A 27325-nucleotide genomic window follows, 5' to 3' on the forward strand; every position below is an offset into this window, starting at 1 on the left:
GCACTGCCATTGATAAGGAATGGGGCAACATTCCACAGGCCACAATCAACAGTCTGATCACCTCTATGCAAGGAGATGTGTTATGCTACACACCAGATACTGACAGGTTCTGATCCACGCCCCTACTTTTTTTTAAAAGGTATCTATGACTAACAGATGCATAACTGGATTCCCAGTCATGTGAAGTTAATATATTAGAGCCAAATTAATGTATTACTCATTACCCCCACCAATTTATGCTGGGTGTAATAACAACCGTGGTTGATGCTTTTTGCCTACTCGGAAATTACGATATGAAACGTTGATTTGAACCTTCTGACTTACTAGTGGGTGCCCCTCTGATTCATATCCCGTGACTTCTGATGATAGTTCTCGATTATATCGACTGATTGGGTCTGTATGTGGTAGGAATACAACCCTTGTTGAAAAGGGCAGAGGCTTCGGGTAACCTCGTATAAAAAAAATATATATATATATATATATATATATATATATATATATATATTAAAAAAGACGGGTTCGAGCAGCATCCTTGCTCTTTACGTCATCATCACCTGTAGCGTATTTCATTACGTATTTCAAAATTTTTAAACGGAAGCAAACTGAACGAAACGTGGAGGGACTTAACAAAAACTGTCGTTTTGCTATGTTTTCTTCCGTTTGGTTCTTAAACGCTAAACCATAGACAGTACTCTGTAAGTAAACGGTTTCCGTAATGAATATGCCCCTGCACGACAGCAATCAGCGCGGGCACATTCTCCAAAGCATCGAATCACAGAGTTTCTAAACCCAGAGGCGCAACATTACGAGACTTCCGGGAATGCTGGCTAAACAGACGAGGCGGGAAGTCAATGAGGGAAGTGAACAATTATTATTTAGTTTGTAATTTTCTCTAAATCTAAAGGCACAACTTAGATTCGACCCAATGTTTTAAGTAGTCGAACATGGTGTTACCCCAACCTTGTGAAAGTAACAAACTGACACGTTTTCATTTATATCAAAAACGACTTGATATCGAAAGATTTCCGTTGATTTGACGGCCTGCACTTGCGGAGTTTGGTGCTAGACGACCGTTAGTCCCGATTACATGTTTATACGCATGAGCCTTGCTATCCAACGTCGCCATGACACCGCCTACAAGTGTGATCGGGGAATTCTATTGGAGAAGCAGTTTTAGCCTATCTTCATACTGTACCGTCTTTGATCAAATTATTTGTCCGGTAAAAGCGTAACGTGGCTAGCTAAATTGTATCTCTCTAAATTATTATGTTGTTAATTATGTGAGTAATCTAATGTTTGAAATTGGCTATACTTTGCGATAAAATAACCAATAGCTGAATGACGTCAATAACTGATCTATTTAGCTAGCTAGGCTAGTTTGGTATTGGGAACATTTGTCATGTACAGCTAATCAGTTTGGAGAAAGAAAAATATATCTATCCAATAGTATAATCTACGATGACGAGAAGATTGTAGTGTGGAAACCATGAAAAGATCTAGAAGTGTTGGTGCGTCTTCACCTTTGAATGGGATTGGAAAACAAGGTAACGTTATTCTAACGTCATGGACATTCATTGTTTTTCTGTTTAGCTAGCTAGTTAACGTTAGCTAGCTGTTAGCTAGTTACCCAATTAGTTGAGAGGATGTGACGAATGTGTCTAGCTAACTAGTTGTCATGACGCATGTTTGCAAACTTGTTTAAACTAGATTAGCTAGCTAACGTTTACGTTAACAGCTGGAAAACGAAATGCATTAACGTTAGCTAACAACACACCATTGACTGGTAGTTAACCAGGCATTATTTGACATAGTCTCCTTAAATCTTTCACCAATCACCGGAACAGTACTAGGAACGTATAATAGAACGGGCTTCCTTAAAATACATAGCTAAATTAACTGTAATAAGTATGTAATACTCCTGAAAGCACACAAGTATTCCCAGTTTGTGTGGCACAGTGACATCAATATCCAGAAAAGGCACAGTGCAGGGGGACTGTCAAAAGGTCATGAATTGGGCTAGCCAGGTACTAACGTTACATTACACGATGGTTGTAACTCCCCAACCCAGTGGTTATTTGACTGAAGTACTCCCTCACACTTCAGTCAGCTGGGTGTCTGCAGTTCAGTTTTGTCAGGTATGTACTTGCTTGTATGATGCAGTGTTTCCTAAACAAAATGTTTTATTTTATTTTAGGAACTCAGTCCAGCTTTCAACTTATTCTTGAAAGTTTTAATAGTAGAATGCACAAGGTGAAATGTCGAAATTGGGTAGTGCATCATCAGTTTTCCTCTTGTCATATGTCAGTCATTGCCAATGGTGGAAAAAGTACCCAATTATCAAGTGAAAGTCACCCAGAAAAATACTACTTTAGTAAAAGTCAAAAAGTATTTGGTTTTAAATCTACTTGAGTATCAAAAGTAAAAGTATACATCCTTTCAAATTCCTGATATTAAGCAAACCACACAGCACCATTTTCTTGTTTTTATGTGTTTTTTTACAGATAGCCCCTGGCTATCTCCAACACTCAGACATAATTAAGCGTTTGTGATTAGTGAGTGTCTTATGTTATGTTATAAGCACATCAGACTGTTTTTGTTGTTGTTTTTTTACAGATAGCCAGGGGCTATCTCCAACACTCAGACATAATTTACAAACATAGCATTTGTGTTTAGTGGGTCCTACAGATCAGAGGCAGTAGACATGACCAGGGATGTTGTCTTGATAAGTGAGTGAATTGGACCGATTCCTGTCCTGCTAAGCATTGAAAATGTAACGTACTTTTGGGTGTCAGGGAAAATGTATGGAGTAAAAAGCACATTATTTTCTTTAGGAATGTAGTGGAGAAAAAGTAAAAGTTGTCAAAAATGTAAATAGTAAAGTACAGATGCCTAAAGAAACTACTTAAGTAAAAATACTTTAAAGTACTACTTAAGTACTTTACACCACTGGTTATTGCATACCTTAGAGCGCTATTTATAACTTGTCAGAAATGTCCAGATCAACTAGCGCATGTCAGCTAACGTTTTTTAGCCCATAAATTTTGTTGTAATGTTTGAGCCACTTAAATATCATATAAATAAACAATAAATATGACAAAATGTGTAGAATTGCACTAATTAGCTTTTAACCTACAAAATGTTCTCTGCGTTAACAAGAGGGGTGTGAACAGTGCTTGTGCCTATAGAAATAGACGTGACGTGTGTGCGTGGGGGGGGGGGGGGGGGGTTCGGAATGTGTTCCTCAATGCTGGAAGGGGGGCCTGAGTAAAAACGTTTGGGAACCCCAGGTCTGATGGATACTTTGCCTGTCCGCTTCCAAGTTTAGCTATCTCAGGAGGATGTTCTGGCGAATGGCCACTGTGCTACTGTAACTGCTGTGAGTTGAGACCTCACCTGAACTGTTGTCATGTGGACAGATGGGGACTCCCGGAGGAAGAGGAAGTTGGCAGAGATCTCTCAGGCCCTGAACGTGACGCCAGTTGATGTGGCAGTGCTGAGGAGGATGGCCATCAGCGAGGGGGGGCTGCTCACTGATGAGATCCGCTGTAAAGTGTGGCCACGGCTGCTCAACGTGCCCACCGACATCCTGCCTGAGAAACCAGGTGAGTTGCCTGGCCACTGCCACTGACAGACCAGGGATGCCACTAAGGCTAAAAAGGGTAATAGTCCTGTATCAAGCGTAGGGGCATGTATTGAAGTTATTTTTAAGGGGGATTTAGGGTCTGAGCTTAATTGACAGCAGATTTTGTCACTTGAGTTAGTCTACTAATTGCTGAACCTGATAGTTTCATAAATTACAGGAGTCCACATCCCCACTGCAATTGCCTATATACCTTCCATGCGCCCAACAACAGTTGGTGGTTAACAGTAGTAATGCACCAATATGACATTTTTGGCCAATATAGATATCCAATATTTTCCTTGCCAAAAAAAACGATACCGATATTTTGAATTTTTGTGTCCTTTTTAAGCATTCTTTTACAGTTAAATAGTTAACACACGGATGCAGCGGTCTAAGGCACTGCATCTCTGTGCAAGATGCTCCACTACAGTCCCTGATTCGAATCCAGGCTGTATCACATCCGGCTGTGATTGGGAGTCCCATAGGGCGGTGCACAATTGGCCCAGCGTCGTCCGGGTTTGGCCAGGGTAGGCCGTCATTGTAAATAAGAATTTGTTCTTAACTGACTTGCCTAGTTAAATAAAGGTTACACACACACACCACACTGACCAAAAAGTTATTTTGTTGGCATTTACATATGTCCCCATTACCAGTAAAACATAATCAAATCCTATTTCTTTCACTTGCTGTGCTGTTTCGTTGTTCATTTGTTCAGTCGTTTCATTCTCAACCAGGATTTGTATGGAATGCCGTTTGGGTCTTTTCGTGTCTTAAAATATACTATTTAACACGATTTGACGTGTCGATTAAGCTTGTTAACCAATCAGGACCTGAATATAATAATTTAACGGGTTGGTACATTTTTTACGTAGTTATTACACATTTTCGTCATGTACCACTCACTCGTATTTCCTATGTCATAACAATTCATTGATGTATGCTATGATGCTGGTAAAGTTGTCTCGCGCACCTACAGTGCTGGTCATTAAAAAAAAGCTAGCTAGCTCATGGATTCAAACAATGTTCTTCCCCAAAAACATAGCAAAATGACATCTGTTTCAGTAGCTGTATAGCTAGGTGTCATCATCTAAAATAACCCTAATTTATAAGACAGTTCTTATTTGATTAATGGTGGTCAGACCCATCTATGTGAAGCTAGTCACAATAAGGATTAGCCACAACAGTGGACTTTGCGGTTAGCCTTCAGAATAAAAGTATGGCATAATTCTACTATTTGTATTTATTTTCATCACTGTCAATGACCTACTTTTATTTTGAAGGCAAACTGCAAATTCCTTTTTTGTGCCCAATCCTTATTGTGGCTAGCTCCATAACCCGGTCCGGTCGAGCCTCACTAGCCAAATGAAGCCAGCTGAATCTTATAATGTTAGCTATGGGCAACAGGGTTAAGTAGTTGGCTAGCTATTTATTTTCACGAACTGAAGTTCAATTTCAATAGGCGAACAACAAGTGGCAACCTAGCTAATACTTACTCACAAGGATTCCTAAATCATTGCTAAGAATAATGAAAATGACTGCAGTTTCTACTGGTCATTGTTTTCAGGCCGGTTATATTGGTGCTATCTCCGTACCAAGCTAAAGCTAACTACCCCAGTTGTTGCGGTCAAACAAATGATGCTTTATTACCAACGCGGTATTGAAAACACATAGTTCGTGACCGGTGTTTTCTTGTTTGTAGACTTTTTTGTACAGCTTAGACAGTGCTACTGTATCTTTTTTGACACACAAAGACCCAAACGGTTTTCCATAGTATTTTTGTCTTGAAGCTAATAGCAGTGACGCTATTACTGTGTAACTCCGGTAGGGAAACATCTGAAAAATAGCACACTTGGTAGTGTTTACCGGTGCCCGACCAGTCGGCGAAAGCCAACATCACCCACGACAGAGAACGGTTGATTATCAAGGGCAATGAATCCATTATCTTAGCTTTAATGGATTTCACCTTTGAGTTGTCTCGCTGAAATGTTCTTACTCTTTCAAATTACTGCTCGTCTTGTTGACTGCTCGATCCACACAGCAGACATTCTGTGGGCTAGGTTAGGAATGCTGTGTTGCACGTTTAGCGCCAAATTTTACGTGGCATCATTACGTCATGTACCTACGTTTATATAGGTATGAACGTCAGCTTTGACATCGGTTTTGCACATCGGTGTTAAACTAGACATCGGCCGATACCGATGTCGGCGTTTTTAGCTAATATCGTCCGATTCCGATATGTTCACCCCTAGTTAAGTGTGACCTGATCTCTCTCTTCTCCAGAGGAAGTAGAGCGGGAGAATAATAAGGACTATAACCAGGTGCTGTTGGATGTCCAGCGTTCCCTGCGAAGATTCCCCCCTGGTGAGTGACACTGGTCTTAGAATAGCACTAAATCACGTGGGGCAGTGGTGTGGTTGGTCATCATTGTCTGATCTGCCTGCGTCCCGCTTGAATTTGACTTGTGTGATGTAGGCCTACAGACTACGCAACCCTGTCAGTTTGTATTTGTTTCTTTTGGAGAGTGTCCTAGATGTCTGTCCTAGATGTCTGTATGTTATTGCTTTTATTCATTAAAGCAGCAGAAAGTCCCAAAGTGGAGAAAGCATAATCTGATTACTGGGTGCTTTGGAATTCATTGGAATTCTGCCATGCTTGTGTTTCACTGGCCAAGAATTCAGAGCAACCTTTTTGCATGCGAAAGCTTGGTCATTTTGTCAGGAAGGTTGTGACCGTCTTTTCCAGTTGTATACTACAGAAGCCTAATTTGGGAGCTGCCTGCATAACTCGGTCTCCTGTTGACATCAGTGCATAAGATACACAAATGCCAAGTTATACATGCTTTTCCCTAGTTAGGATTTGGCCCATAATAAGGAAATCAACTGGGCCTTTTGACTAGTGACCTTTTGACTTTTGACTCATCTCCCTGTGTAGGCATGCCAGACGAGCAGCGTGAGAGCCTCCAGGAGGAGTTGATTGACATCATCCTGCGGGTGCTGGGAAGGAACACTCAGCTGCACTACTACCAGGGCTACCATGACATCGTGGTCACCTTCCTGCTGGTGCTGGGCGAGCGGCTTGCTACCGCTCTGGTGGAGAAACTCTCCACGCACCACCTTAGGTGGGTCTCTGTCTCTCTAGGTGCTCCCCTCCCATAGGAGCTTGGCTTTCAAAGGGGTTTTAAGTAGAAGGGAAGCCATGTAGAAAAGAGAACGTAGCCAGTTACAATACAATAGCAGCACCTCCTGTTAGTTTCAGCATTCTATACTGTGTGCAGGTTTAAATAACTGTAAACTGTGCACAGTTGGCTAGATGAGTCATCCTATACAGTTGCTAGTGGAGACGAGGCAAGTCTGGAAGCATTTAATTTAACAATACGCAGTGCTACTTTCTATTTTTAGGATTTGACAGACTGTTTTGTTGATTATCTGATTCTGGTTCAGGTTGTCAAGTGTCCAGTTTGTCTCTCCTGTTCCTTTACTGCAGGGACTTTATGGACCCCACCATGGACAACACTAAACACATCCTTAACTATCTGATGCCAATCATCGAGAGGGTCAATCCAGAGGTGCATGACTTCATGCAGCAGTAAGCATATTTTCTCTTGTTCTGTTAGTACAATCAGTAATTTGTTCAAATAACTAATGAGCACAACTAATGTAGCTATAATACCAATAATGTGACTTACTGCTAAATGGGTGTCACTACGTTTTGTGTCCTCAGGGCGGAGGTGGGCACCATCTTTGCCCTTAGCTGGCTCATCACCTGGTTTGGCCATGTCCTGTCAGATTTCCGCCACGTCGTGCGGTTGTATGACTTCTTCCTGGCCTGCCATCCCCTGATGCCAATCTACTTTGCTGCTGTGGTGAGCGTTCTTTTTGGGACTAAAGTAGAGCATTTTTCTAAGTGACTCCAAACATAACCCTCTTTTTCCTTTTGTCAGTTGACATGGATCTGATATTTAGAAATGTGGCTTTAGCCATCCTTAGAGTTCAAATGTGCCTCACAACTAGTGTTTTATTTTTAAAAAAACATGTTTTTTTCCCAGCAGCAAAGAGCTTAGCTGACCACTTATGCTGTGTTCTTGTCTTCGGACAATGTCTTCTAAGTTGCTGTAGAAGTTTGATAACAACATCTATTGAATTCAATAAAATGTTAACTGCTTGTTGTACTGTGGGTGTGTGCACGCCGTTTGGTTGGTGTCTGTTCCAGATTGTGCAGTACCGGGAGGATGAGGTGTTGGACTGTGAGTGTGACATGGCATCGGTGCACCACCTCCTGTCCCAGATCCCCCAGGACCTGCCCTACGAGACGCTCATCAGCCGCGCAGGAGACCTCTTTGTCCAGTTCCCCCCCTCCGAGCTGGCCAGGGAGGCTGCCCAGCAGTACAGTCAACAGTAAGCCTCTCGCTTGTCTCTGTCACGTAGTCTCTCCCATGGATTCTCTCTCGCCCGCCCCCACTAGATCCTCTACCTCCTCCTACATCTCCCTTCTCCAAGCCTCTTTTCCTTTTTCTATCGTTTCCCCTTTCTTTTTCTCTCTCTTTCCCCCCTCCTCTTTTTACCTGCTGTTGCGAGTCGAATTCCCTCATTAACACTGAGATGAGAGTGTAACCTGACAGAATAACATTCATCTCCCCTGACAGGTGAACTGTGCGCTAATAACCTGAGACTGAGCTAATTCTGTCTACTCCTTCACACTAGCCTGTACGACTATTATCATGTACTTATTTCCAGCGTATTTAAACAATGACACAGGAATTTGAACATGTACATGTGTCTTTCTATAAATAATGGGGCCAATGTGTGACATTGGGATAAACATTTCTAAATAGTTTGAAACTAAACTAAAATACCTTTTTATGCAGTTCCAAATGTGTACTTTGAGGAATAACTGTGAATATATGCAAATTGGCCCATAACTCCAGCTATACAACAACATAGGTCTAGGACTATACATCCTTTAAGCAGGGTTCATTTATATAATTGTACATATAGGGCTTAGTCCCACTGTAGCTCAGTTGGTAGAGCATGGCGCTTGCAACGCCAGGGTTGTGGGTTCGATTCCCACGGGGGGCCAGTATTTAAAAATGTAATAGAATGTATGCACTCTACTGTAAGTCGCTCTGGATAAGAGCGTCTGCTAAATGACTAAAATGTAAATGTAAAATGTTAATATAGAACCTTCCCTCCCCCAAAAGCATGCAAAAAGTAGGCCATAACCACTTCAGAAATAATAGGCCTTGCTTAGGCATTGATATTCAATTATTACATTCTACAATATGAGAATAATGTGGACATTGCATGACTACATAGACTGGCGACTTTTCTGTTTCCTGTTTGGCAGACGCAGGCACACACAAAGCCATGAATAGCGGTAGCATTAATCTCACCATTTGAATCTCACCATCCCTCTTTTTATAAAGAGAGCGCCACCAAAAAACAGTTTCTTTTTTTAATGGAAGGATTTGTATGGAAAGCCAAGTTGAAGCCAACATTAGATGTTGTCGTCCTCATAATAATCACACATGGTTTTACCTCAACAGAGTAGAGTAACACCCTTCAATTGAAGTAGCGGGAAACAAACGAGGCGACATCTCTCACAAAAAACTGATCAAAAATGAAATCACAGATAATTATAAGGGAGCATGAGAATGTATCAATTGACTACAATAATTACATTAAGCTAGGCCTATACCAGTATTTGAATTTCTGAGCTCCAAATTCAAGTAGGCTACTTCAAGCTCCTTGTATTGTTTAACATTGCAGTTGTAACATGGAAACCAAAATGTATTTATCATGTTGTTTAATTGAAAAACCCAGGCGATATTTATCTACAACAACGTTTCGACCCTTAGGTCTTCATCAGGCATTGTTGTAGATAAATATCACCTGGGAGCGTGAGCAGCAGTGTGCGGAGTTTTCCATGAGTTTGCCTACAACTCCAGCACCTGCAGAAAGTACCTGGATGTGCGCATGTTCTTCAGCTTTTGTTCATGTTATTTCATTACCAGATCATATTGTCAAATAAGCCCACTAGGCTATGTCATTTGTTGTCATATATATCCAGAATAATTATTAGGAATAGCGTTGGGTGTTGCGCAATAGTCTGTCCTGCACAATTGCACACAGTAGACTGTGTCCAATCATGAACTCGTTACCTTGACGCATTCTCTGTTAAGTCTAACGAGATCCTGCTGGAAATCAAACCGACAACAACCGATGATCAACAACAATTCACTAGGGATATTCGATCCGACGTGGATCCAGGCACAACTGTCTTCACCAGCGTAACGAATGAGACAAATATTCTTGACATTCCTTGCGAACACTTGGGCTGTTGTTTTAATCGCATGCGCCGTCACAACAGCTGTTCCTCACTTGGCTGTCATTCAGAAAATTCCTTCCTGGATCAGATGATGATGTGTGAAAATATCGCTGCGTAATTAAACAGCTCGACACCAAATATGCATCAAGTATTATGCATAATTATTGAAGAACCACAGTGTCGATTTAGGTTTTAAGTATAAAGGTAAGGTGACTCGGTTAGAAGCATTCGTTGTTTGCAATCACATACATTATTTGGGATTTGTGTGCCCAAAAAAAACTGTTTTCACGCCGTAACATAAGGAGACACAAAATGTTACACTGCGGCGTGGTAGGAAGGTCCGGAAAATCGTTAAGACTCCAACCACCCAGGCCATGGACTATTCTCTCTGCTTCCGTATGGCAAAAGGTACCGGTGCATCAAGTCTGGCAACAACAGGCTGTTAAACAGCTTATACAAGCATTAAGATTGATAAATAGCTACATGGACTAATAAATTGAACTTTTTATTTTTATTTGTGCACTGTCTCTATGCACAATCACGGGGCCCTACACATTTCCACACACACTTCATCTGTTCACTCACACTTAATATGCACAATTGAATTTCTACTGACCCTACACACACACGCACACTCACTCACATACAAACTGCTGCTACTCTGTTTATCATATATCCTGTTGCCTAGTCACCTTACCCCTATACATATCTGCCTCCATCACTCCAGTGTCCCTGCACATTGTAAATATGGTATTGAAACTGACCGTGTATATAGTATGCTTGCTTACTTATTATGCTCTTCCTATTTTAATTTTTTTTCTAGTATTACATTGTTATTGATTATTGCATTGTTGGGTTTTGAGTTTGCAAGAAAGGTAATTCACTGTACTTATGCATGTGACATTAACTTGAAATTGAAAATTCTGAGATCTCCATACAAAAAAATCCAGGATTCTTACAGGGTTCAAGTTCAATGTCTAATTTAACTGATTCATGCGTAATATATTATATAACGACAACTTACATTGCCATAAATGCAAGGACAGACAAGATGTGTTTTATGTCATACAATTTTGGAGAAATCCGTCAACACAAACCACGAGAAAGGGTTAAAACAGGTTTTAAATCAACTCTTGTATTTAGTTGAATATAGCTATTCAACCCCCTTATATCTTAATATAATGACATGACAAAAATTGGCAGATTATTATCAATTACTTCTCAACAGCTGTAACAAGTTGTCCAGTTTAGGAAATCGTCACGGGTATCCTAGTTTATAGAAATACACACATACCCCAAGCGAAGGCTCTGTATATTTAGGAAAATACATGTCCTTCCTTCTGATATTTGTTCTAAGCTGTACCACTAGTATGGGAGACCAATATAACTAGTTTGTACTAGAACAAGTAACACGGTTAGCCCCAAACAGCCATGAAATCATGCAAATTCCTCTGCGCTGTCCCAACAGTAGCTGCCTGGTGTTAATAACATTGTCCTCTGTCTCCTCCTTCACATTAGCCTATAGGTCTGTTATCATGTACTTATCACCATATTAAGCAATGACTCTTGAATTTGAACATGGCTGTAGCCGCCTGGTGTTAAAACCATTGCCATCTGTCTCTCAGGATGGCAGCCTCCACCTTTAAAGACTTTGATCTGACCCCGGAGCAGCAGCAGCCGGACACGGTGCTGCGGAGGCGGCGGAGAGAGAAGCAGGCGCTGAAGGGAGCTGCTGCAGGTGCTATGGTGGCGACCGCCCAACCCACCGCGGCTCGGCGCTTCGTCCGACTGGCCGTCATGGGGCTCACTGTGGCCCTGGGGGCAGCCGCCCTAACCCTGGTCAACACGGCCCTAGAGTGGGCGCCCAAACTGGACCTACACCTCTTTCCCTGAGAGAGAGAGAAGGGGACTTGTAGGCGAGTGAAGGGGGCTGACGGACAATACAGCAGAAGACATCCACGGGAAGGAGAGAGAATAGAGATCTTTGTAAAGAGAATATGGAGTTCTTTTCCACATTAATATGAAGGACGTGAATGGAACAGAGACTTGACTGTCGACGTTGTATTTATATTTGTTAATAAAATAACCGAATGGTGATAAATGTTGTGCTGAGAGAGATTAAACTATTAGGAGTGATGGCAAGCGACAACTTGTAGCAAAGACTTAGGTTTCCTAGGTTGAAGAGTTGTCACTGGGGTCGAAACTGCTGCCAATGAAGAGCGTGTGTGAGAGTGTGGATGTGTCTGAAATGGCTCCCTATGTAGTGCACTGTATAGGGAATAGGGTTTCATTTTAGACGGTCTGTGCGATCAGGTTCAAGGGTGAGTTAAATGTCCCTCTGAACCTCACATGGGCCATGTTGGCACAAGGACAGAGATCCCGCTAGCCCGCCACTGGCATGGTCCCCCCCCCGGCAGATCATCAAGTTGAATCCTCTGCCTTCAACACATCATGTCCCTCTTCCTTTCCTTTCATTCTGTACCGAGACCAAATACACATGTCTTAGTCCCGTCTTTGTTTAGCACTTCATTTTCTAATTTTCTAAAGCATCATTTATTATTGTTAAGTTATAGGAAATATAATTTTTGTACAAACACACCCATATTTAACATTAAATTAAAGGAATCCATTTGGGTCTTTCTGACTTTATGGATGACAATTTGCAATAGTTCTTTTCCACAGCATGCCTAAATTAGGTTAGGTTTGGAATAGGTTAGCTTTGTGAGCTGCGACAAAGCACCGATAGCACTCCCAGACATCCCATGAGCCTTAGCTTGATCCCATGCTTTTATTGCACAATAATGAAGTCCTATTACATTGTTTGCACACCCTATCCTCACATTTCAACCAAACTCACCAAATGGCCTGGTTGTAGAAATGACAAGGTTTTTTGCACATTTAATTTTAAGAAATGTCGCTTGAGCTTATTGACTACAGTTGACACGATTTGAAAAATGTGTCGCATTGGACCTACTGAAATTTGTTCAACAGAGATACATGAGTAGAATCGTGTGTAGTCGACTCGATTGTGACACGCAGATACTCAGCGGTGCCTGTTGACTCCATCAGTGTTAGCCATGGATGGTTTTCATTGCACTGAAATAGCCTCATTCTGTATCATTGCAATGGTTTTTATCTGCCTTTTATGTTGAATTGTTATATTTGTCATGAGAACAATAAAAAAATCAATGCAAACTGCATAGGTTGAGTGGACATATCTGTTTAGTTCCTATGTATCGCTACATATAGAGTGTTTCTTTAAGGTGAATGCAGTAGTGAAAATATGAAGGAAACGTTGAAAATCACTAGTGTCTATTTAAGGTTTCTACCATCTTTGTTTACGCTAAGGGCTAAAAATTACTCAAAGCAGCACAGACAGAAAACACAAACCTTCAAGCAGTAAGAGTTGAAAACCCCTTTATTCTGGATCATTCATCAAGAAAAGTTGTGTTCTTTTCCCTAAAGTAAATAATGCTTTACATTCGCCAAACAAAATAGTAAATGTGCCCTGCAATGGTATCATCCTTTAAAAAAGTAGCTAATGAACATAGCTAAGACTTGCATTATACTGCACTGTATGCAGTGTTAAAACAAGAAATTGGCTACACTGAACAGATCGGTTTAGTTGTAGTCATCAATGACAAAAAGTACGGATGGCTTCTGCTGGGAGTGTTCAAAAAAACACTTCCAATAAGGCTGGAGTTGTGGTCAAACCAAGCTACTTAAGAATTGTGATTGTCTATTACCGTCTTTTGATAACTTACAGAACCAATGAATATGTTAAATATCCCTTCATTACAGTTGTACACGCTCAGTCCAAATGAAAGTAAATAGTTATCCCCATTACAAGGTTACAATATGTATCTGTTTTACATTATCTCTAGTGTTAATGCTTTTAAGGTCATGACTAGAACCTTACTGCTGATGAGAAGTTAAACAATTAGCCAACATATTTATTTTCTACATGAAGGACAATATTCTTCCAGTGTCTAAGACTTGCCATTTAACAAAACAGAAACATGCATCTCAAAGAAAACAATAAGCATCTTGAATTTATATCACAACCCTGTTTTGTTTAAATGGAGTCTCCTGTCAGATATAGGTGGTTATATGCCTCTAACATAATATTTAACAATTGTCCTACATGTATAGAGCAAAACATTTATATAAATCTTCTAATTAGGTAATAAAATGTGAGATACACCAACGTCAATTGAACCATCAATTAAACACCGCCCAGGGATAATTGGTGTTCAAAGTAATATAAAAGGCCTTTGGAAGTAAGACCAGCCAGTGTCTTCACAAAGGACTGAATGACTTGAGATCCATGTGCAGAACTAAAGTCTTTACCCAAATCACCCCTTGACATCAGTGCATGATTTCTTCAGGTTAGTCCAGGTTAGGATTAATGAGTGAAAAATAGTCTCCTTGCCTCACATGACACTGAGTGTGTCCCGATATGGACTACCCATCCAGCACCATGTTGAGATGGAGTGGGGCCCCTCAGTGGCAGTTCTGGCAGTTAGGGTGACAACGCGCCACATTGAATCGACATCCACAGCCTCCTGAGTTGTCCCCAGAACCCTGCAGAGAGGCATCAGATACGTAAGGAATAATCAACGAGTTCCAAGATGCACTAGCGGAGTGGAACTGACCAATACAGAGTTGCATTATTTCCCAGAGAACGCATAGAGCCCCGAGTTGATTATCCCTCATACCATGGCTATAATTTAACACATTAGCCACTAGAAAATAGTTTATTTAGCAAGTTTACAAGATTGTGACAGTAGTTGCCTTGGTAACCAAACAAATAGACTTGCTAGTTTAGCTAACTAAACCATCAATCAATAAAAAAGATTTTAAAAATCAATCAAATCTATTTATAAAGCCATTTTTACATCAGCTGACATCAAAGTGCTGTACAGAAACCCAGCCTAAAACCCCAAACAGCAAGCAATGCAGGTGTCCTAGCTTGCTATTATGAAAATTGAATTAAACAATGACAATGTTTTCAATTATACTTTTGCTTTCAAAAGCAGCTAAAACATAGAACATGTAGGAACAAACTATAGCCATGGAATTCTACTGTGCAAATATACAGTGCATTATGGGGAAATAATGCATGCTCTAGAATGCCCTTCAAGCCAATCAAAAATGAGTATTCAACAATGCCATGGTACAAACTTTTTAATACACTCAGTTCTACAGGATATGCAAAGCCTTATAGTACTGTACCATGTATTTAACACCAAAGCAGTACTGGATTGAGGTAGGTCAGTTAATAATATATATTTTTTTGTGTTATCACTATATTAAAATCTGATGGATTCTATCTGACCTGAGATATCTGAATGACTTAATAAAGAGTATAGCATTCAAACTAGGAATGGTAACTTTCAAATCTTTTGGTGACCATAGTGATATACTGCTGTGCTTTCGGAAAGTGTTCAGACCCCTTGACTTCTTCAAAATTTTGTTACAGCCTTTATTCTAAAATGGATTAAAGGAAGAAAAAAAATCAGCAATCTACACAGAATACAGCATAATGACAAAGCGAAAACTGTTTTTTAGACATTTTTGCAAATGTATACAAATTATTTTTTGACTGGTACTGTAAGTACTGTAAGTATTAAACGTTGAAATTGAGCTCAGGTGCATCCTGTTTCCATTGATCATCCTTGAGATGTTTCTACAACTTGATTGGAGTACACCTGTGGTAAATTCAATTGATTGGACATAATTGGGAAAGACACACACCTGTCTATATAAGGTCCCACAGTTGACAGTGCATGTCAGAGCAAAAACCAAGCCATGAGGTCGAAGGAATTGTCTGTAGAGCTCTGAGACAGGATTGAGTTGAGGCACAGATCTAGTGAAGGGTACCAAAACATTTCTGCAGCATTGGATGTCCCCAAGAACACAGTGGGTGGCCTCCATCATTATTAAATGGAAAAGGTTTGGAACCACCAAGACTCTTCATTGAGCTGGCCGCCCGGCCAAACAGCAATTGGGGGAAGAAGAACCCAATGGTCACTCTGACAGAGCTCTAGAGTTCCTCTGTGGAGATGGGAGAACCTTCCAGAAGGACAACCATCTCTGTAGCACTCTGCCAATCAGGCCTTTATGCAGTGGTGTAAAGAACTAAAGTAAAAATACTTTCAAGTACTACTTAAGTAGTTTTTTTGGGGTATCTGTACTTTAGTATTTATGAACTTCTACTTCACTACATTCCTAAAGAAAATAATGTACTTTTTACTCCATACATTTTCCCTGAAGAACTTATTACGTTTTGAATGCTTAGCAGGACAGAAAAATGGTCCAATTCACACACTTATAAAGAGAACATCCCCGGTCATCCCTACTGCCTCTGATCTGGTGGACTCACTAAACACAAATGCTTAATTATGTCTGAGTGTTGGAGACAGCTCCTGGCTATCTGTAAAAAAAAACCATAAAAACAAGAAAATGGTGCTATGTGGTTTGCTTAATAGCAAGAATTTGAAATTATTTATACTTCTACTTTTGATACTTAAGTAGATTTAAAACCAAATACTTTTAGACTTTTACTCAAGTAGTATGTTACTGGGTGACTTTTACTTGAGTTATTTTCTATTAAGGTATTGTTACTTTTACTCAAGTATAACAATTGGGTACTTTTTCCACCACTGCCTTTATGGTAGAGTGGTCAGACAGTAGCCACTCCTCAGTAAAAGGCACATGACAGCCCGCTTGGAGTTTACCAAAAGGCACCTAAAGACTCTCGGACCATGAGAAACAAGATTCTCTGGTCTGATGAAACCATGATTGAACTCTGGCACCATCCCTACGGTGAAGCATATTGGTGGCAGCATCATGCTGTGGGGATGTTTTTCAGCGGCAGGGACTGGGAGACTAGTCAGGATAGGGTAGTAATGGCGCTGGAGGAGATGGCTGCTGTTTAATGGGCTCTTAACAAACCGTGCTATTTTGTTAGTTTTTTTGCATTGTTTGTAACTTATTTTGTACATAATGTTGCTGCTACCATCTCTTAGGACCGAAAAGAGCTTCTGGACACTAGAACAGCGATTACTCACCTTGAACTGGACAAATCATTTTTCTTTAATGAGTCGGACGAGAGGGATTTACTCCAGACACCCGACAAGGCCCTCATCCCCATCATTCGCGGGAGAAAAATATGTAGATATCGCGGAAGGAGATCGGGGTGCCTTGTAAGGATCCGGCGACGATTGGCTAATCTGCCTTTGCCATCGGTACTATTGGCCAACGTACAATCACTGGATAATAAAGTTGACAAACTACAAGCACGTATATCCTACCAATAAGACATTAAAAATGTTTATCTTCTCTTTCACCGAGTCGCGGCTGAACAACGACATGAATAACATACAGCTGTATCGGCAGGATAGAACAGCAGCCTCTGTTAAGACAAGGGGTGATGGTCTATGTATATTTGTAAACAACAGCTGGTAAACAATATCTAAGGAAGTATTGAGGTTTTGCTCACCTGAGGTAGAGTATCTCATAATAAGCTGTAGACCACGCCATCTACCAAGAGAGTTTTCATCTATATTCTTCGTAGCTGTCTATTTACCACCACAAACCGATGCTGGCACTAAGACCGCACTCAATGAGCTGTATACGGCCATAAGCAAACAGGAAAATGCTCATCCAGGGAAACTTAAATCTGTTTTACCTCATTTCTACCAGCATGTTAAATGTGCAACCAGAAAGAAAAAAAACTCTAGACCACCTTTACTCCACACACAGAGACGTGTACAAAGATCTCCCTCGCCCTCTATTTGGCAAATCTGACCATAATTCTATCCTCCTGATTCCTGCTTACAAGCAAAATCTAAAGCAGGAAGCACCAGCGAAGCACCAGGCCCCTGACCTAGTCACAAAAAAACATACAGCCATTTTCCAGCCAAGAGGAGTCACAAAAAGCAGAAATGGAGATAAAATGAATCACTAACCTTTGATGATCTTCATCAGATGGCACTCATAGGACTTCAAAAACGCCGTAAAGCGTTTTTGAAATCAGACACTGTAGCTGGATTAACAAGAAGTTTATATTTAAAATGGTGTATAATACTTGTATGTTTGAGGAATTTTAATTATGAGATCTCTGTTGTTTGAATTTGGCGCCCTGCAATTTCACTGGCTGTTGGCGAGGTGGGACACTAGCGTCCCACATATCGCAGAGAGGTTAAGGGGTTGTAAGTAAGCATTTCACTGTAAGGTGAAACCTGTTGTATTCAGAGCATGTGACAAATACAATCTGATTTGATTTGAACGAGAGAAAGATGAACGAAGCAAAGTACAGAGATTCTTGATGAAAACTGGCTCCAGAGCACTCAGGATCTCATACTGGGGCAAAGGTTCATCTTCCAACAGGACAACGACCCTAAGCACACAGCCAAGACACCTCAGGAGTGACTTCGGGACAAGTCTCTGAATGTCTTTGAGTGGCCCAGACAGAGTGGCCCGGACTTGAACCTGATCAAACATCTCTGGAGAGACCTGAAAATAGCTGTGCAGCGACGCTCCCGATCCAACCTGACATAGCTTGAGAGGATCTGCAGAGAAGGATGGGAGAAACTCCCCAAATATAGGTGTGCCAAACTTGTAGCGTCATACGCAAGACTCGAGGCTGTAATCACTGCCAAATTTGCTTCAACAAAGTACTGAGTAAAGGGTCTGAATACCTATGTAAATGTGATATTTCCCTTTTTTTGTTTTTTATAAATTAGCAAAAATGTCTAACATCCTGTTTTTGCTTTATCATTATGGGGTAATGTGTGTAGATTGAGGGGGAAAAAAACTATTTAATCAATTTTAGAATAAGGCTGTAACCTAACAAAATGTGAAAAAAGTCAAGGGGTCTGAATGCTTTCCGAAGGCACAGCCCTTCAAATTAGTGGTTTCGGCTATTTCAGCCACACCCGTTGCTGACAGGTGTATAAAAATCGAGCACACAGCCATGCAATACACAAACAATGGCAGTAGAATGGCAGTAGAATGGCCTTACATGCTGACCACACCGGTCGCGTCGCGTGACCGAGCGTTGCAAAATAAATGTGCACATACATGTTATTCAATCATTGCACCCACACTGTTCGCGCGCGCCAACGCGTGTCTGTGTTGCCAGACGCTAAAATAGATGCAGAACTCGCTGCAAGTCCTGCCTCTCCCATCTCCTCATTGGTTTTTAGAAGCACATACCCACGTGCCATCTTCTCATTGGTTTTTAGGAACATATACCCACGTGGGTGATTGAAAGATGAACTGAGGTCGTTGTGGTAATGCACCTTATTATGAAAGTTAGTTGCCAAAAGCCATATAGTCCAAAGAAGAAAAAGAATCCTGGAAGGAGGAGAGATGGCTAAAAACAATTCAGTTGACTGTTTCATGTGTAGATTAACTGTCGGAGTAGAGGACCTTGTGCATTTCAGGTAAAATAACAACTCAACGTTTATATCCCAGGACAAATTAGCTAGCAACAGCAAGCTAGCTAGCTAAATTGCCATAAATGTTAATGCTTTTCGACCTGTCCCCAAATTAATATAATTGGTTCAGAGTTTGTTTTGATATTTCAACCTGCATGTTGTGATCACGTTTGATGTGGGGGGACAAAATCAATTTGCGCACGATGGCGCACGCACTCATGCGTCTGGTTTGGGAATGGTGTAACTGAAGAGCTCAGTGATTTTCAACGTGGCACCGTCATTGGATGCCACATTTCCAACAAGTCAGTTCGTTAAATTTCTGCCCTGCTAGAGCACTATAAATGCTGTTATTGTGAAATAGGAACATCTAGGAGCAATAAAGGCTTTGCTATGATGTGGTAGGCCACACAAGCTTACAGAACGGGACCGGCGAGTGCTGAAGCGTGTAAAAATCGTCTGTCCTCGGTTGCAACACTCACTACCGAGTTCCAAACTGCCTCTGGAAGCAATGTTAGTACAAGAACTGTTCGTCGGGAGCTTCATGAAATGAGTTGCTTGAGCAGCATCACACAAGCCTAAGATCACCATGCACAATGCCAAGCATCGGCAGGTGTGGTGTCTAGCTCACCGCCATTGGACTCTGGAGCAGTGGAAACACATTCTGTGGAGTGATGAAACACACTTCACCATCAGTCCGACAGACGAATCTGGGTTTGGCGGATGCCAGGAGAATGCTACCTGCCCGAATGCATAGTGCTAACTGTAAAGTTTGGTTGAGGAGGAAAAATGGTCTGGGGCTGTTTTTCATGGTTCGGGCTATGCACATTGGTTCCAGTGAAGGGACATTGTAACACTATAGCATACAATGACAATCTAGACGATTCTGTGCTTCCAACATTGTGGAACAGTTTGGGGAAGGCCCTTTTTTGTTTCAGCATGACAATGCCCCCGTGCACAAAGCGAGGTCCATACAGAAATGGTTTGTTGAGATCGGTGTGGAAGAACTTGACTGGCCTGCACAGAGACCTGACTTCAAGCCCATCAAACACCTTTGGGATGAATTAGAACGCAGACTGCGAGCCAGGCCTAATCGCCCAACATCAACGCCCGACCTCACGAATGCTCGTTGCTGAATGGAAGCAAGTCCCCACAACAATGTTCCAACATCTAGTGGAAAGCCTTCCCAGAAGAGTGGAGGCTGTTATGGAAGCAAAGGGGCGACCAACTCCATATTAACACCCATGATTTTGGAATGAGATGTTCGACGAGCAGGTATCCACATACTTTTGGTCATGTAGTGTATGTTTGAAATGGTGCCATAGGGTAGGTCTAAGAAGAATGGTCTAGTACGGCGAGGTATTAAGAGTGGGGAGGAAGTAGCTGTAAGAGTACAATTTGGTGTAATTGAAGGGCAAATCAAACGAAACGCCAACGAGTGTTTACACGCTGGAATTAGAATGCATGGTAGTGAATAACAGAAATCAGACGGGCCGCGAGCGTCGATGCCGTCAAAATCATCATGCGCTTCAAATTAGAACACAAATATATTTTTCTTGCATCGATTGAGCAATGCTCATTCGTTTTCGTTTGATTTGGCCTTAACTGTCTTACGTTTGGTCCCCAGCGAGCCTGCTTGGTGACCCAGCAGATCTCCGTCTTACACATCAGGCAGCAGATCCAATCACAGCCGTCCTTCTTCTGAACTATGACCTTACACTTAGGACAGTGCATGGCCTCCCCGTTCTGCAGTAAGGACTATCGAAGAAGACAACAGGAGCTCCAGGTTAGGTTTACCCATAGATATCATATCACAGTACAGTTGTATAATAACCCAATAATGGGTTTAATCAAGATTAGGTATACCCGTAGACTTCACATATGGGTTCGGTAGTGTAATAGGCTGACAGTACATGTAATCTAAACCCATAAGCTTCATATTTCAGTTCAAAACTATAATAGGCCGATAGTATGCTTCACCCCCAAAAAACAGACTTCAAATAGCAGTTCAGTAGTGTAGTATGTCATGTTCAATCCAAGACAGTGCTATATTACTGAAAGGGAATACTATCTGCCTGTTACCACATTACCTCCAGCATCTGTGTGGTCTGTTTGGCAGCCACGTCGTTCTCAGCTCTGATCCGGAGATCATCTTGATACTCCTTGCAGTTCATGTCTTTGTGGATGGCCTTAAAAAGAGGTTGACCAAAAGGTTTGTAGTCCAAGCACCTTTTGTTATCTTCATAATTTATTTTTGCATTCAAGGGTGGACAAAGGAGGAAGAGTAAGAGAGAGAAAGTTGACACACCTTGCAGAGGAGGCAGTTGGTCTCTTTGCAGAGCTCACAAATAAACTCATTGACTTCGTCCTCAAAGATGCACCAGCCAGCGCAGTCGGGGGTTTTGCAGTGGTAGCTGTTCTCACTCCGCGTCTCAGCAATACTGAGCCTCAGCTCTAGAAGCTTCTGGTGCTCCTCCTGAGAGAGAAGCTAAAGAGACAAAGAACAGGACACTGTAGAGTACAATGGAATGGATGAAATATATGTTATGGTGATGAATATTTTTCACAAAAATCATCTTTGGGTCTTTGAAAAGCACTATATAAATGCCATGTATTATTATTATTATTATAAGCACCCTACATAAATGATACAAGGCATTATCATCACTTGATACAGAGAGCTATAGTGAGATAGCCTGGGTACAGTTCTGTTTTTCCTTTAGCCAACAAAGCATAAACTGACTGGCTGCCAGGCTAATGGCGAGAGCACCAGCAGGACTCACAGATTGGATCTCCCTGTCCTGCAGCTTTCTATCACAGCTGTAGTCTTCATCCCCATAAGGGCAGGTCACCTCTGGATCCATGCTATTCACTATGGTTCCTTTAAGACACTCCCTGTTTAGAGAAAACACGCAAATAAGAAGGCATTAAACCTGTCTCAAATTATTATATTATTTAGATGGTTGTTCTTTTTATTTATTATAGATACAACATTTATGGGAACATCTCTAATATTGATAAGAGGTCAGTAAGTATTTAATTTATATATTATTAATAGCAGTGGAGAGACAGTGATCTACTCCAGAGAGTACCAGCCAGGGCTGTGTCTCAATAGTTGTAGCTTTGTTTCCTCGTGCATGAGACAAGTAATGAAAGCCATTTTATAATATTAAGGCTTGATCAAAATGTACAGAACGGTTATCTGGAGGGAAATTGCGTAAGGTCCTCCTTTTTCAATCTCCGTCAAGGGGAGGGTTTAGTACTTTTTCAATCTAATCCAGGGGAGGGTCATGTAATTTGTAATTGACGAAATTTCAATATTTCTCAGTGTTTTCGAATTAGTTGCTTATTAGGCTATATATCAATGTGTGCTTGATGCCGCTCCTCATCTCTGATTTGCCGCTGGGCGTGCAATATCGAGTGTGCCTATAGGCTATTTAGTGTGATCTCAATCCAATGATCCATAGCCTATATGCCATAGGCTATGAAGTGCATGCTCGGAGAGGCACCGAGCAAAGTTGTATTTCTAAGATAGCTGCAGTGAAAATAAAACTAGGCTGCATTACACACGGCAATGAATATTCCAACCTGAGCCCTGGCCTGCTCTGCTCTTGCTGATCCAAAACTTTTTGTCTGCTGCCTAACCAATGGCTGTGCTGTGTAGGCCTACAGTGGAAGTTCAGGAGGTAGTTCCAAATGTTTTTATTTATTAGACCTTGTCCAAAAAAATGCACTCTTGCGCGCGGACTAGCCTATATCCTATGTTCTGTTCAGTTTGAAGAGAGTGCGAAAATGAGAAGGAGAACCGGAGGTCAACTTTGATAGCTTGCTAATACTTTTAATACATTTTATTAAAAACAATATGTTTCTTGTCCATGATGTAGTTATCATATTTATTGACATCACAATAAGCCAAATTTGAGTAGCTTACATCGTGGGGCTAAAACTTGAAGCAGCAGCCGTGTCACAATCAATCGGAAATGGACACCTCATGGTGCTGAAAGTAGGCAAATTCAACTAGACATAATTCATTTCAACCATATTCATTTTTTAATTAGACTTAACTAACAACAAGAGGGCTTTATACTGGAGTCTATTTCTTCCTATTTAAAAAATAAGAGGTAGGCTTACCTGTTTGACAGACGAAATTAGGCTATAGCCATAAATTTGTCGGTCAATTCCTCCACTCACAACCTCCTGGCCTGCAGCCCTCTGCGCTATCAACTTCATTGCTATGCAATGCTTACAGGATGAAGAACAGTTTCTAAAACTGCTTATCTATGGCTCTGGTCTGTCCAGGAAGTGAGGGTAAACGGTATACATATTCTCTGCTATCAACTTTTTTTTATTATTATTTTGGGTATAGGGGATGGTCATTGTTATTTGTCAAGCGTTCACAGAGGGTTTAAGTAAAATATATTTTGCTGAAGGGATGGCCGTCCATTTTCATTTCAGAGAGGTCCGATTTTCTCCATGTAACCCCTATTATAAATAACGTTTACTCCCGTATTGAGATGTAGCCAAGATGTGTCATACCTGCAGAAAACATGAAGGCACTCCCGCAGTGTGGCTCCCTCCCCTGGCGGAATGGAGCAGAGGCAAATAGGACAGTCCAGCTCCTCTGTGTTGGGGACGAGGCTGTGGGCGTCTGTTTCCACCAGACTCAAGAAATTCCTCTCCCGCTCTTCCTCCAATGCCTTCATCGTCCCACAGCAGCAGAGCGGTAAAATTAAGGGAATGCTGACTTTCTCATTTAATAAGGTGGCTACACACATTACAACAGTCATACCAAGTGTCTTTTTAGCTATATGTAATTATGACATTATTGTCACAAATCTGAGTAACACGTGTATGTCTCATATCTTGCAATTCATATCTTGTATAAAGCATTCACCTGCTGGTACTGTAGATTGGCCATCTCCTCTAGCTGGAGTCTCTGGACCTCCTGCTCATCAGGCTGGTAAACCTCAGGTACTTGATAATCTTCTGGTCTTTCAGACCCACACATCTCACAGCCCGGCCTCGTTGGCTTGTTAGCATAGGTGCACACAGAGCATGACCAACCCACCTAGTTGTCCCCACACACATATGCAAGCACACATTATTGTAGAAACGGGCATGGTTATCGTACATGTATACAATGAGTCATTGCACAGTTTGCATTATAATCTTACCTGAGGCTTTGGTTGCAGAGGAGGAGGGGCTGGGTGTTTAGTTTTGGGAGGTGGGGTTGGTCCAGTTGCTCCTCTGGCCAGTAGAGGACTCAATGACTCAATGATACCTATACCATGATGGCAACAAGTCAAAATACAAACATGGCTGTCTAAAATGGGGGGGAAATATTTTAAGGTATAGGTTGATGTAAGTGTGCATGTGTGTGTCACAAGCTGATACATTGACATCCTGTGCCTTGCTCAGTATACTAGGTTCTTATTGGAAGACTAAACAGTGCTGTACGACAGAGTATCCTTACTGTCTAGCCGACGGTGCTCCTCCTCCTGGTTCACTTGCTCCCGGCTGACTTTGGCAGCCTGGGCAGACTTGATGTACAGGTAGGCTTGGTCTCCATTCTTCCTTACCCCATGGCTGTACAGAGTTGTAGAGTCCAGTGCCAGACGCTTACCGATCACCCAGCTTTGCAGGGATGGATGAAATCCATAGTCACTATTGATCTGTAGAGAGAAATTCAAGAATGCATGGGGTCTCGGTCGCCAGTTTTTTTCACGGCAAATATGTGTGTTCAAGATAATGAGTAAATATCAGAGCGGTTGGTGAAAATGGGTTGCAACAATTATTTATTTTACCTTTTCTTTCAGATCTGAAATGGTCATGTCAGGTGTTACCAACAAAGTAACCGGAATATAGTTTTCTGACTGTGCATCCCCGACTGCCACCTTCAACCTGCAGCAAATTAACCAATAGAGGTAACCGGGTCTGAATTTCTCAGCACTAAAACAACACAGTTAAAACGGTAGAAAGAGGAGGAAGGGAAGCGCTACTAAGGTACACAATAGTAAATGTTGGTAGACAGAAGGTGCTCTTTGGTAAAAGGGTTGAGTTGGTCTTCAAAAAGAAAGGAGGACCAAGGCACTCTTCATATAATTGATTAAAATGCCTTTATTAGTATGGCATGTTCAATAGAAACAATGTTTTTAAAAAAACGACGCGTTTCGGCTGCATGGCCTTCATCAGGGTGTACAAAGAAATAATACAATGTTCTCTGTTTAACAGCTATTCCAATTAACCCTAATTAGAAGGGGGAGTGGTTAAAATTGATTGGACACACCTAGTAAGCAATAGTATACACACTTTAAAGTGAAATGCTGTAGCTATGTTATCATAAAAATGTAACTCCAAACTAGAAGTATCAGTTACAATTTATTAAATATGTCACTTTTTGGGTGAACCAACCAAATTCACATAGAAATTGGTGTTATAGATGTGTCATTCTCATTGAAAGCAAGTATAAGACGTTCTATGTGCACTATTTCTATGCTTCACATGCTTAAATTTCGTATTTCCATCTTTTACTTTCGGTTTGGTACACCAGCTTCAAACAGCTTAAAACGCAATAATTTTGTTTATGGGAAATATATTTCATAGCGGTTTGAATGGTACAATGATTCTCTACACTCTACTTGTTTGTTTTAACTATTAGAATTGTAGCAACCAGGAAATGGTGGCGCGATTTCTGCATAGTGCATCTTTACGTTTTTCAAGATGGTGAGCGATAATGAGTAAAGTAATCCACAATCGCTTGTACCAAATAGCTTGTTACAGCCTAATTACATGTTGATTATTCCACGTGCGTTTATTCTGTTATAAGCTAATCCTATGTAATTATTGTAAAGTATGACCCAACAGAATACTAATAAATGATTCCACCTACCGAATAGAGTCTTGGGAGTAAGCCTTGCGGGAGATCATGACAGATACTGGTAAACACAACTCTGCCAGCTGCTCTGAACACCTTTTGGCTTCCTCTTTGTCACCGCAGCTGATGGCCTCACTCAACAACTGGGCTAGCTCCTCCGCCGCTGCAATACAAAAATGACATTTTCATCAATGCACAGAACACTCGATACTCAATTAAAAAAATAGACCAGCTATTGTACGTTTCGCGTTCATATGATGCCATACTATCATTGCTCTTTGGCCGTTTATTGACCTGCCCATTTAGACATGATCAGGAAATCAGATAGGAGACTATTATGAAAATGCTTTATTCTTACCCTCTATTAAGTTGCTTGTGAAGACCTCAGAAGTCATAGTTAGACCTATTTTAAGAAATGACAAGAATAAGAAAGTAATGATGCAGAGAAGAATAACACAGAGTGAAAAACAACATCATGTGAAATGGAAACGTTCACTTTGACAGCACTCTATCCCATAAGGAAGACCATTACTATTAATATTGTATTGTATGCTAAACGACATGTGATACTTTACCCATAAGTATCCAGAGGCTACCAAAATTGAGAGGGAAATTTGCAAAGAATGGGTCACACACAGCACAGAGTGAAGGTGGTAAAGGCGGTCGAGCTTCAAGTTGATAAAACTGCAAATGGGTTTCTCACCTGATCAGCGGGCAGTTACGTAATTGGGCTATCAGGCTTCTTCATAGAGTTTCCTCATCTGTTGACAATTAACTTACCTTTCTCTTGCCTCAAGATTTAACGTAATTATAGAACTTGAAACCACTTCTGTTTACGTGTGGCTACTTCATTATCGAGATTAGAAGGCTAGCTGAATGAAAAGTGAAACGAAACTTAGCTAGCTATATTCAGGAAGTACGTTTTTAAAGGATTCATTTGCATATAGCAATTTATGACATCTCAGTACTGTACATAGATAGTGATGAGAGACTGCCGTTTCATAACATCCAGATAGACCAATATGTATTTTAATAATTTATGACATGATATTTGCTTTTTGT

General features: G+C 41.1%; 2 protein-coding genes across 3 annotated transcripts; one reads left to right on the forward strand and one right to left on the reverse strand.

Moving 5' to 3' along the window:
• Nucleotides 1-1063: 1063 nt before the first annotated feature.
• On the forward strand, nt 1064-13146 carry LOC115208018 (TBC1 domain family member 20-like). Its single transcript, XM_029775723.1, has 8 exons — nt 1064-1544; nt 3417-3602; nt 5903-5983; nt 6554-6740; nt 7106-7207; nt 7343-7484; nt 7832-8016; nt 11572-13146. The coding sequence occupies exons 1-8, from the start codon at nt 1487-1489 to the stop codon at nt 11837-11839; spliced, it is 1209 nt and encodes a 402-aa protein (XP_029631583.1). The 5' UTR covers nt 1064-1486; the 3' UTR covers nt 11840-13146.
• A 200-nt stretch (nt 13147-13346) lies between these two features.
• Nucleotides 13347-27178, reverse strand: rbck1 (RanBP-type and C3HC4-type zinc finger containing 1). Of its 2 annotated transcripts, none has more exons than XM_029775722.1 (13): nt 26967-27178; nt 26622-26666; nt 26279-26426; nt 25194-25290; nt 24863-25061; nt 24564-24670; nt 24284-24457; nt 23926-24086; nt 22173-22284; nt 21698-21877; nt 21480-21578; nt 21004-21147; nt 13347-14530 (listed from the first exon to the last, which is right to left on the reverse strand). In XM_029775722.1, exons 2-13 carry the CDS (start codon nt 26656-26658, stop codon nt 14450-14452), a joined length of 1539 nt encoding a protein of 512 aa, XP_029631582.1. In that variant the 5' UTR covers nt 26659-26666; nt 26967-27178; the 3' UTR covers nt 13347-14449. The 2 variants fall into 2 exon arrangements, with proteins under 2 accessions (XP_029631582.1, XP_029631580.1); XM_029775720.1 differs by lacking the exon at nt 26967-27178 and adding an exon at nt 26839-26959.
• Nucleotides 27179-27325: the final 147 nt, after the last annotated feature.

This window comes from Salmo trutta, chromosome 14 (assembly GCF_901001165.1).
Source record: "Salmo trutta chromosome 14, fSalTru1.1, whole genome shotgun sequence".
Taxonomy (NCBI): domain Eukaryota; kingdom Metazoa; phylum Chordata; class Actinopteri; order Salmoniformes; family Salmonidae; genus Salmo; species Salmo trutta.